At 55.0% G+C, this 11305-nt stretch overlaps 1 protein-coding gene across 1 annotated transcript in view; it reads right to left on the reverse strand.

Moving 5' to 3' along the window:
• Positions 1 to 2138: 2138 nt before the first annotated feature.
• MAPK13 (mitogen-activated protein kinase 13) overlaps positions 2139 to 11305 on the reverse strand; it is a 16204-nt gene continuing 7037 nt past the window's right edge. The window contains exons 3-13 of the mRNA XM_006148675.3: positions 10539 to 10665; positions 8201 to 8259; positions 5067 to 5175; positions 4881 to 4910; positions 4545 to 4592; positions 4305 to 4419; positions 4103 to 4174; positions 3279 to 3358; positions 2970 to 3048; positions 2703 to 2876; positions 2139 to 2464 (exon numbers count right to left, since the gene is read on the reverse strand). Of these exons, the coding sequence (XP_006148737.1) occupies positions 2382 to 2464; positions 2703 to 2876; positions 2970 to 3048; positions 3279 to 3358; positions 4103 to 4174; positions 4305 to 4419; positions 4545 to 4592; positions 4881 to 4910; positions 5067 to 5175; positions 8201 to 8259; positions 10539 to 10665 (976 nt within the window). The 3' untranslated portion in view covers positions 2139 to 2381. The remainder of the gene's footprint in view (positions 2465 to 2702; positions 2877 to 2969; positions 3049 to 3278; positions 3359 to 4102; positions 4175 to 4304; positions 4420 to 4544; positions 4593 to 4880; positions 4911 to 5066; positions 5176 to 8200; positions 8260 to 10538; positions 10666 to 11305) is intronic.

Here is an 11305-nt window from a genome sequence, read left to right on the forward strand (position 1 = left end):
CCATTGGGGATGGCCATGCCACAATCCCTTCTTCTCCATTCTCCTCCTGGGATTTTGGGTGCACACACACACCTGCTGCAGTTTTCATGATGCTAGGTCCAGGACTTGAACAGCATTTGGCCACATGGGAGTCCAGTGACACCCTCTAGCCACCTGCCGGCTGCTGTTTTTAAATAGACCTTATTTTTACAGCACTCTTAGGTCTGTAGGAAGTACAGAGCTCCCATATATCCCAACGGTGAGAGCTACTGAGCCCCAGCCCCCCAGCCATCCAGAGAACAGTCATGCTGGCACGTGCCTGCTGGGCGGGGCCTCCCCGCACCCACCTGTTTCCCCCATTGTTAACATCTAGGATTCGCGTGGAACGCTGGTTACAACTGCTGAGCCCATTCTGGTACATGGTTATTACCTAAAGTCCACGGTCTCCTTGCAGGTTTACCGGTGTTGCACTCACTGGGTTTTGACACCCATTGTCACATATGCACCATTACGGGATCATACAGAAGGGTTTCACTGGTTTCCCTGCCCTGAGCATGCTCCGAGCCTCTTTTTTTTTTAATTGCTAGAGGGCTCCTGCACTTGCCAGAGAGACAGAAAGCAAGCAAGTACTCCCCAATGGGGGGTGGCCATGCCCTAAGCCCCTCTCCTCCATTTCTCCACCCTGTTGGGATCTGAGGCATGGATGCAGACACACGGATCTGGTGCACTTTTCGAGCTGCCAAGGCCAGGACTCAAACCACAGTCGAGCCTCAGTTTTAGTTTCTGAACAGTAAGTGAAGCTCATCCGAAGGCTTTCGGTCTCCCACCATTGGTTTCTAACTTAGGCTTTGTGGCAAGTGAAATGACCCTGAAACCAGCTCGATGTCTCCCTAAACATGGCTGCTATCCATCAGAGCCCTGGGTCAGGACCAGAGGACCTCCTTCAAATGCACATGCTAGATGTCATCTCCTGACCTGCTGAATCTGTCCCTGGGGATATGGCCTGGGAATCCGCTTTGTTTAAATGTGTTTATTTTTTCTATAAGGCGAGGTACTCACTAGAGGGAGGGATGAGGAATCGTCCCTCAGGGGAAGGCCATATCATAGTCCCTTTTCCTCTAGTCTCCTCTTGGGATTTTGGGCACGCGCACACTCACCTGGCATGGTTTTCAAGCCACCAGGTCCAGGGCTCAAACTGCATGGTCAGCCATGTGGGATATAGCAGCCTTAACCTCCATGCCACCTGTCTGGCCCAGGAATTAGCATTTAACATGTCTCGTGCTGCACCGGAAGATTGAGGCCTACTGTGCACAGGACAGGGACTCCCGGGCCAGGCTCCTAACTACCTGTATAAATGGCAATTGGTCCTACCAACATTTTCCAAACCTAAGCAGGAGGATCCGAACCATGATCGGATGAAAGCTCTGGAGAGAGATGCCCCCTCTCAAGAGGGTGAAGGAGAACAGTTTGCCATAAAGCCAGGAAAACGTTCATTCCTTCCTCCTCCAGCTCCCCGTCGGCAAGCCTGCTGCCGTTTCAGATCCTGACTGCTTATCACTCACCCAAAATAACCCAAATGTGCTGTCTCCCCAGCTGCAGTGCTCTCCACAGCTCCCTTAATTTAGCAGCTAGACACGTTTGGCTCCACCACAGAGCACAAGGCCCAAGCACAGGGCCATCTGCAGTGGGTTGAAGTGTCCCCTCCCACCACCCCCACCCCCCAAATTCATGTCCAACCCGGAACTTCAGACTGTGCCATTACGTATTTATCAGGGTGGGCCCTAAATTCAGTGACTGGTGAGGACAGACAGACGCAGGGAAGAAGGCCACGGGGATATGCTGACAGAGACTGGGGCGACAGTGAGAAGCCGAGGAGGGCCGAGGACTGCCAGGAACCGCCAGGAGCTAAAAAGAGGCGAGGAAGTGTTCTCTCCTGGAGCCTCAGCGGGAGCACGGCCCTGCTGACACACTTGATCCTAGACTTCTCACCTCTAGAACTGTGCGAGAATAAATCTCTGTTGTCTTAAGCCACTGGCTTATAGTGACTGGTGCAGCAGCCCTAGGGAACGGATCCATCAGGATTGCTACAGACTCCGGCCGGCTCAGCCCGCCCCTCCCAGCCCTGCTGTAGCTGGGAAGGAGAGGACCCCACACGCAGGTGACTCTCCTCGCAGGCGCTTTAATGCAGCCCATAGGACCAGAGTTACTCTTCCCCAACCGACATTTCTCGATTCTGCCTCTGTGAGGCTCATCTCCCACGAGAAGGGCCTCTGTCCTCTGCTTAGAAGTCTCTAGGCCATGAGGGTTGAGGCTCCAGGGGTGACAAACACGGGTCCCGTGTGGTGTCTGGCCAGCAGTGCTGTGTGGCAGTTCCAGGCTCAGCCGGGGTCGGGCTGGACGAGTCACTGCAGCTTCAAGCCACTCCGGCGCCGTGAGTCTTTCCGGGCGATGGGGCTGAAGTTCACAATCTCCTTGTAGATGTGCTCTGAGACAAACAGGGTGGTTTAAGGTGGACGAGGGGGTACTGTGGGCAAGAGGGCCCACCCCCACTTCAGACAGCGTGGAGTAGGAGGTCAGTTCAAGCAGAAGGAAACACAGGGGTAATGTCTACTCAGAGAAAAGTGGGTGGGAGGCTCCGGGTGGCTGGGGCCAGGCCTGAAGCCCAGGGAGACAAAAAGGGGATGCAGGCTGGCAGAAGGGAGGCCCAAGCCCCCAGCTCTTACGCTTCCATTCGTCCACTGAGAGTTTCTCGTGCTCTAAGGCATCATCAAATGGCTGGGCCTCTGTCTCCTCCTCTGGGTCCCGGATGGGCTCAAAGAAGGGGTGGGCGAGGGCCTGCGAGGCTGTCAGACGCTTGTCCACGTCCAGCTCCAGGATCTTTTCCAGCAGGTCAGTGGCTGCAGCGACAGAGCCCTGAGCCTCACAGCCAGCCCAGGGAACCCACCCCCTGGGATACCCTAGAGGCCCCCAGGTGCAAGCCCGAGACTCACCCTGGGGGCTGGCCCGCGGGAAGAGCTGAGTGAAATCTTTCTTGGGGCTCTGGGGCAGTGACTGGATGTAGGATTTGGCCTGGAAGACAGAAAAGCATGGAACCTCAGGGCTCTGGTGTCAGGGTGTAGAGCAGAGAGTTCAGAAGAGCCCCAGAGCGGGGCTGAAGGCTCTGGGGAGAGTCCCAGGTGGGATGAGGCAAGAGCACCTGCCAGGGCAGAGGGGCACCATGGAGAAGTGCAGGTGCCCCTCCTCCCAACGCCCCCAGCCCACCATAGCCCAGGCCAGCCTAGGCCCCTCGAACTACCCACCGCTTTGTCATGGAGCTTCTGCACAAACTCGGTGCCTGGCACCCCCGTCACTTTCAGGATTTGGGTCAACTGGTCCAGGTCTCCGCAGCAGTTAAGTCTCAGCCAGACTATCTGCCCTTCCCGCTGCCCATCACCCCACCCTGGCACTGTGGTGACCTGCCTAACCACCTCCTGCTGCTAAGGCTCAGGTTTCTGGAGCGCCAGGAAGGACCTCTACCCTAAAACACTCCCGAAGTGCGTGGTCTTCCCAGTTCTCTCGACTTCCTCATCCTTGCACAGAGAGCCGGGCAGGGCAGACCCTGCATCCTCTCACCGTGGCCTGTGCAGCACCCACAGGCACTCCGTGAATGTGTGGCATGCCACGGGAGAAGTGCGTGCCGTGTGGTGGTGCAGTTATAGAAGACTTGCTCTCCTCGCTCTGCTCATATGCATTTTAAAGTTATTCTATAGGAACTGTGTGTCACTCTCGCATTGAGAAAAAAAGAGTCCTTTAAATAAAGTTCTATTATGGGAATATGAGTTTGCCTTTTCTTTTTCTTCTTCTTCTTTTTTTTAATGCTGATAGGGTGCATTGGAGAGAGACAGAGAGAGGGAAAGTGAGAAATTTGCCCTCCGCAGGGGAATGGCCACACCGCATCCCTTCTCTTCCACTTTCCTCTCAGGATTTTGGGCACACATGCACATGTGCCCAGGATTTTTCAAGCCTCCAGTTCCTGGACTCAAACCATGGTCAGCCATGTGGGAGTCCAGCACCTTAGCCACCATGTCACCTGCTGGCCTCCCTTCCCTCCCCACCCAAGTTCGGCTTTTCTGGCAAAGGATACAGTCTTTCCCCTTGAACAGAGTTTTCCCGGTCAGCATCTCGGCCATGATGCAGCCAACAGACCAGATGTCCACTGCAGAGAGGGAAGGTCACCAGCCGCCCGAGCGGGGCCGGCCATCGGCCATCGCATGGTCAGCAGGTGCCGCAGGGAAGCTGCCCACGCCGGCCCCTGTCCTGGCACTGCCCCGGCGCCCCCCACTGACCCGTCTGGTTGTAGTGCATCCAGCTGAGGATCACCTCCGGGGCCCGGTACCAGCGCGTCACCACGTAGCCGGTCATCTCGGCATCTGCATGTCGAGCCAGCCCGAAATCCAGTATCTATGGCTCGGGGGACACACAGAGAAGGAGCTCGCTGAGGAGGGGAGGCCCCTGATGCAGCTTCCCATGGTGCCCGTGGGGGGCCCCGCGCCACCCCCAGCTGAGCCTGCCGGAGACGCGCTCACCTTCAGCTCACAGTCCTCGTTCACGGCCAGGTTGCCCGGCTTTAGGTCCTGGGTGAGAGCACAGAGAGCCAGCACTGGGCTGGGAGGCAGAGACAGGCCTGTCCTGGCTGTGCCACCACCACGCGATGTCACGTAAAATGAGGGTCAGACTAGGTGTCCTCCCTGGGCCCATCCAGCTCTAAAATGTCCTTGAGCCTGACACACCCAGCTCGGGGCATTTGGCGGCAAGTCCCCATAGAGTTCCCTAGGACACAGCGGTCCTTCCAAATCCACATCCGAGCCCCTGAGAACTGTGCCCCCCCCAACTCCCAGGGGTGCCGGGCTCTGGGGACTCACCCTGTGGACAACCCCCGCCGAGTGGATGTACTGTGCAGGAGAGAGAGAACGAGGGTGACTCCATCGCCCCGGCATCCACGCCAGGCACTGGGCTGGCTCAGAAGCCCCTCCGCCCTGTCAGCCTCCCTCCCAGCCTCCCCCAGACCCTGATACCGGCTGCACCTCTGTGTCCTCAGACCTACCCACCTTAAGACCTTTGAGCATCTGATACACCAAGTACTGGATCTTGTCCTCACTGAACTCCATCCCCATGATCTTCTGCATATCCGTCTGCATGAACGGCATCACCAGGTAGCTGGAAGGCATGGGAATTTCTGGAACAGTCCCAGCCCCACCAGGCCCTCGGTCTGCTCAGAGCCAGGACGTGGGGTGGGCAGAACCAGAGCCCTAGAAAAGGCCTTCCCATGCAAGAAGAACCAGCCCCTCTCACGGGCCTCTGAGCTCCTGGCCCCTACCTCCCCCCATGGGGCCGCCAGTTGGCAGAGCTCAGGGAAAGCGTCCAGAGGGAGCATGCTCAGAAAAACCTGTGGAGCTGTGATTCCGCTCTTCAAAGCTGCCCTCTCCGTGCCCTCCTTCACGCCCCACAGATAGCCGCAGGTTAGAAACATCTGCCAGGATTTTGTTCTGCTGCTAGCAGAATATTTTCTCCCCCAAAGGGTCATGCCCAGTTGGGGTGGCTCCAAGAACAACAATTTGAAAAGCCTGCTCTTCCAAGAAGGAAACAATAAAACCACTTCCAGGAGGACAGAAAGAGGTGGCGGTGCTAGGGCACCCTCCTGTGGGGTTGCACAACAGGTCAAAGTCAGCAACAGCAACATCCCAAAGGAGAAATAATGAAGGTTACTAAATAATACATATATTTCCTTCCATAAATGAGAGAGAGAAAGAAGCAATCCTTCCAACAGGATCCTGAAGCCATAATCCACCCCCAGCCTCAGCCAGCCCCAGCCAGCCCCGGATTATGGACATGTGCATGTCCAGCATACTCAGGAAGGTCTCCAGACGCGAACCCAGAACCTTGCCATGTGGGTGCATTTTAGGCTATGCCATCATTGGGCTCCCATCAAAGGAATATATTTTTTTAAAAGATACGGTGGAGGCTACCTTCGTTTTTGAGTTTTTGAAGCCGCTGTCTGGCTGACCACGTCCCCTCTACCCCAGGACCTTGTTTCATGCTCAGCCCTGCTCCGGTGCCTTTCCCCTCTACGGGGACCCTGGTTCTTTCTTCCTGGCCCACAAACGTCAGAGGCCTGCTGTGCTCCTTCTCGCTGCGGGACCACCACAGCCCCTGATTCTGCTTCTTCAAGTCACTACTCTTTCTTCTCTTTTCTCTCAACACCCAACTCCTAGAAAGGGGGCTCCAACCCTCCCTGACTCCACCACCCTAACTTTCGGTGCCCTGATTGATCTCTGCTTCCATCTTACCACCCAAACTGTATGCCCGAGCTCACCAGCAATCGCCCAACGAACACGCCAGGGCACCTTCTTCCCAGCTAACCTTTCAGAGCCTTGACACTCCCTGCCAAGGCTCCTGGCCAGGCTCTCTCAGTTTTCTTCATCCACTCCTCCTCTCGTACCTTTTCTTTTTTTAAAAAATTATTTTATTTAACTTTATTTATTTATTTATTCATTTGTTTATTTTTCTTTCTTTTTTTTTTTTTTGGAGAGGTTTTTGCTATAGGGCACATGCGCTCTCCAGAAAGAGAGAGACAGAGAAAGTGAGAAATCACCCTCCAGGGGGATGGCCATGCTACAATCCCTTCTCCTCCATTCTCATCTTGGGATCTTGGGCACGTACACACACACACACCCGGTGTGGATTTAAGCTACCAGGTCCAGGACTCAAACCGCAGTCAACTACAAGGGAGTCCAGCGACATAGCCATTACACCAACTGCTGGTCCCTATTCTTTGTTTATTTCAATTTGACCAGAGAGGGGCAGAGAGAGAGAAAGCTAGAAAGACACGAGGTCTGGGACTCAAACTGCGGGTGGCCATGTGGGAATCCAGTGCCTTTAACCACCATGCCACCTGCCGACCCCCCTTTTCTTTAATGTTAGCATGGGAATCAACACTCTCTCATGTCTGACAGTTACCCGTTCTGGGCTGCAGCGATCACCCACGGGTGACTATTCCAGCCCCAATTCATCCCAGCCCAGACCTTTCTCTCCTGAAATCAAGATTTATTTGCAATTATGATCAAACACTTGAAAGGTCAGGGCACTTTGAAAGTGAAGGATTGGGCCAGCTGATAGCAAGGTGGTTAAGGCAGCTGGATCCCACATGGCCGACTGTGAGGTTTGAGTCCGGACTCAGCGACTTTAAAAACATACTGGATGTGTGTGCGTGGCCACCCAAAGTCCCGAGAGGAGAATGGAGAACAAAGTGAGGCACAGCCATTCCCTCCTGCGGGGCCACTTCCTCACCTTCTCTCTCTCCTGTGGGCCCATGCACCCGACTGCAAATTTCAAAAAAAGCAACGGGTCCAAAATGGAGTTCAGTATCTTTTCCCCAAGACCCGTTCATCCTCTACCTGTCCTCTGAGCAGCAGCCTAGGCACCCCGTCCTCGCCACCTCACTCAGCCACTCGGCTACCAGAGGCAGCATCCCATCAGTCCTGCCGCCACCGTCTGCAGCCTGCTCTCGTGCCCCAACAACGCCGGCCTCCCCCAGAACTGCACCTCGCTCCTTTCCTGCCGCCTCCAAGTCCATCCCCTCAATCCATCGGAACACGTCACCTCCCCTCTGAAAGCCGCCATGGACTTGAGGCTGTTCTTAGGACCAAGTCTGGACTCAGTTTGACTAAACCAGCGGCTGGCCTTCACGTGCCACACCGACCTCAGTGTCGCCCCAACCGGGCTGCCTCGATTGGGCTCTGCAAGGCGAGGCCATGCACCTAGCAGCTGCCTTCTCTGGTCTGTAACTCTGCCAGGGGGCCCAGCACTCAGAGGCAGGTAGGGCTTCCTAATCGTAGCTTCAGGCTAGAAAGCCCCAAGGTCCAGACCTCCACCCGGGTCCCCAGGGCCCGGTGAGGAGCGTTAGTGCCATCGCTGTGAGGACTGGCGGGTATGGTGTTAAAGTTGAGTAAAACGCAAAGCCACTGTGTGGATAGCTCCCCTCCGGCCTCTTCCTGCCCACCTTCCTCTGCACCCCTGCCTAAAAGCGTCTCTCAGAGAGAGTCACACCTCAACAGCCCAAAAGCACAGGGAGCAGAGGGAAGGAGTCCCCCCTTCCCTCACCCCCAACAGAGAGAGTTTGGACCCTCCTGCAACTCGCAAATAAAGCCTGCAAATGCCTGGAGCACAGCGCAGCGTGACTCACAAGTCATGGAAGTTACGCAGGGAGGAGGCTGCAGTGAAGACATCCAGGAGCCCAATGACCTGAGGAAGAAGCCACCAGTGAGGGCTGGACAGAACCTGCCCTGCCTTTCCCCCTCCTCCAGGACCTGTCCAGGCCCAGGACCCTAATACAGTCTCCCGCAGGAGGCTGGATCAGGCTGCCTTGGAAACAGTAAAAGGGTCAGAGGCTGGAGAGGACTTCCGCAGTGGGAGGGGAACTTACAATAAACAGCAGTGGAGGGCCAGGCTGGGGCAGTGCGGAGGGAGCAGGAAAACGCGGGGTGCTCATTGCTCCCACACCTAGTATGCAGGACAAAGAGCACCTAGGCCTGCTCCAGACTCAAGGAGGAAACTAGAAAGCTGGGGCCAGGGGGAGGGGAAGGGGAAGGGGCCTTCCAGCCAGCAGGCTCCCTGTCCTTGACCTTGGGTCTTCGGCCATCACCATCCTTGCCGCCACAGAGCTGGGTCAGAGCCAGGGGCAAGATCACCCCAGGCTAGAGGCCAGGGGACTGGGATTTGCTGGAGAAAGCTGGGGTGTCGGATGTGCACAGTATTTTGAAATCATTATTAGAAATGCTGGCCCTCCGGAGTTTTTCTGGAAAAAAGCCTGGTGGCCGCTGGATTCTCTGGCTGTTTCCATCAGACAGGGCCATATAGTAGTCCTACACTAAGGCCTGAACCAGGCTGTTCAGGTTCAAATCCCAGCTCTGCCACTGACCAACCACACAACCTATGAGCCTCTGTGCCTCAGTGTCCCCATCTGGGACATGAGGGTGGTAGTATAAGGGTACTTCAAAAAGTTCATGTAAAAATGGAATTAAAGTTTGAGTTTTTTTAATCATTTTTTAACCTTTAGAAATTGTTTTTAAAACATATTTTAACTATTACAATCTGTTTATTTTTCCAAAGTTTACTTCAGCATAATTTCTTTTCTTTAAACATTTAAAGTTTTAGTTTATTTGAAGGACAGCAGGTGGTGGGTTAAGGCACTGGATCCCACATGGCCAACTTTGCTGGTTCAAGTCCTAGACCCGGTAGCTTATAAAACATGCCGAATGTGTGTGAGTGTGTGCACAAAATTCCAAGAGGAGACTGAAGGAGAAGGGACTGCAGAAGGGATTGCAGTGGCTATCTGTTCTGGGAAGTGACTTCTCACTTCCCTTCTCTCTGGTGAGCATATATGCCCTATAACAAAAATCTAAAAACAAAATAAGAGTATCCATGAATAGCTTTTTTTTTTCTAGGATGCATACGCTCGCCAGACAGACAGAGAGAGACAGAGAGACAGAAAGCGAGAAATCACCCCCCAGGGGGAATGGCCACGCCACAATCCCTTCTCCTCCATTCTCCTCTCGGGATCTTGGGCACGCACGCACACGCGCCCGGCGTGAGTTTAAGCCACCAGGTCCGGGCCTCGAACCGTGGTCAACTACATGGGAGTCCAACAACATAGCCATTGCGCTAACTGCTGGTCCCTCAATTCATAGCTTTTTACTTTTTTTTCCTTCTTTTAATTTGCAGATGGCACATGCACTTGCCAAAGAGACAGAGGGAGAAGGAAAATGAGAAAACACCTCCCCTCCATGGGGAATGATCACACTGCAATTTCTTCTTATCTGTCTTTCCCTTTCAGGATTTTGGGCATGTCTGCACATGCACCTGGTGTGTTCCTTTTCTTTTTATTTGTTTTAAGAATTATTTTATTTAACTTTATTTAGGTAGTTATTTTAATTTGACCAGAGAGGGGCAGAGTGAGAAAGAGAGCGCACGTGTGAGGGAAAATGAGAAAGTCAGCCACCAGGTCCAGGATTCGAACCACAGTCGGCCATGTGGGAGTCCAGTGCCCTTAACCACCACATCACTGCCGGCCCTGTACCTGCCGTGTTTCTCAAGCCACAGGGTCTAGGACTTGAACCTCGGAGTCAGCTGTGGGTTGGCCTGTCCGCATAGATTTTTCATAATAAGTATTTTCCATGAACTTTTGAAGACCCAGCGTACTTACCTCACATGAGGATTAAACACAGTATTTGTGCAAAGCGCCTAGGACAGAGCCTGGCCCACAGGAAGTGCTCATAAATCTCTATTACTGTCACTGGTGTTAAGCAGGGTTCTAGCTCCAGAGGGTACTGGCTCCTAGACACAGGAGTGGAGAAGGCCCTGTGCCCTGTCATACAGTGAGACAGTCCCATGCCTCACAGGCACATTCTGCAGAAAAGATCCTTTGCATGCTCTTCCTGGGCAGTGGGCAGGGAGGTGCAGGCACCTCTTTTTCAGGAAAGGGGTGGAAGCAAGGAGGAGGAGCAGGGAGGAGACCCTCCTGCAGGCTCATGCATGTGCTTCAGCAGCAGCAATTCCCGGTAGGCACGTTTGGCGAAGATCTCGGACTGGAAGGGCCGGCTCAGCTTCTTGATGGCCACCTTCTCCCCAGACCGCTTGTCGATGGCCGAGCTGTGGGGGCACGAGCGGGTCAGGGGGCAACACTCTCCTCCCGGGTGCTCTTCCCCAGGACACCCTCACCCCGACCCCCACTTGGCCATCAGGCTGGGCTGGAAGGAGATGACACCCACCACCTAGAAGGTGGGAGAGCAGCGGGAAGGGGAGGGGGTGAAAAGCAAGGCAGAAATTGAGCGCGGGGCAGGGCGCCGGTCCCCCGCAGGATCCAGAGCAGGGCAGGAGCCTCCTCCAGGCAATTTGGCAAGTCACTCTCCCCTCCTGCGGCCTCAGTGTACTCACTGCAATTATGGGGGTTTTCCTGGAAACTCTGGGGTCTCTTGTAAGGTTACGGCCCTGGAGACTCAGACCCAGTCCTAATTCAACCGTCAGAGACCCCACACAGCCACCCAGCAGGAAAACGGGCTGGCGCCCGCCCACGTGCCCCAAGCCAGCCTCCACAGGGCAGCCTGGGCTTCTTGCTGATCTCCTCCCAGCTCCGCCCAGAAAAAGCCCCCGGAGCGCGCGGGCCTTGGGGTCCCGGGCCAAGGTGGTACTAGCCAAAGGCTATAGCCAAGGGCTGTCCCAGAGGACGGACCGGTGCGCAGCGCGGGTCCCGGTTTGTTCCGAGGCTCGTGGTCCCCGGGCGCCCGCCCCG

This window comes from Tupaia chinensis, unplaced genomic scaffold (assembly GCF_000334495.1).
Source record: "Tupaia chinensis unplaced genomic scaffold, TupChi_1.0 Scaffold000238_1, whole genome shotgun sequence".
Classification (NCBI taxonomy): domain Eukaryota; kingdom Metazoa; phylum Chordata; class Mammalia; order Scandentia; family Tupaiidae; genus Tupaia; species Tupaia belangeri.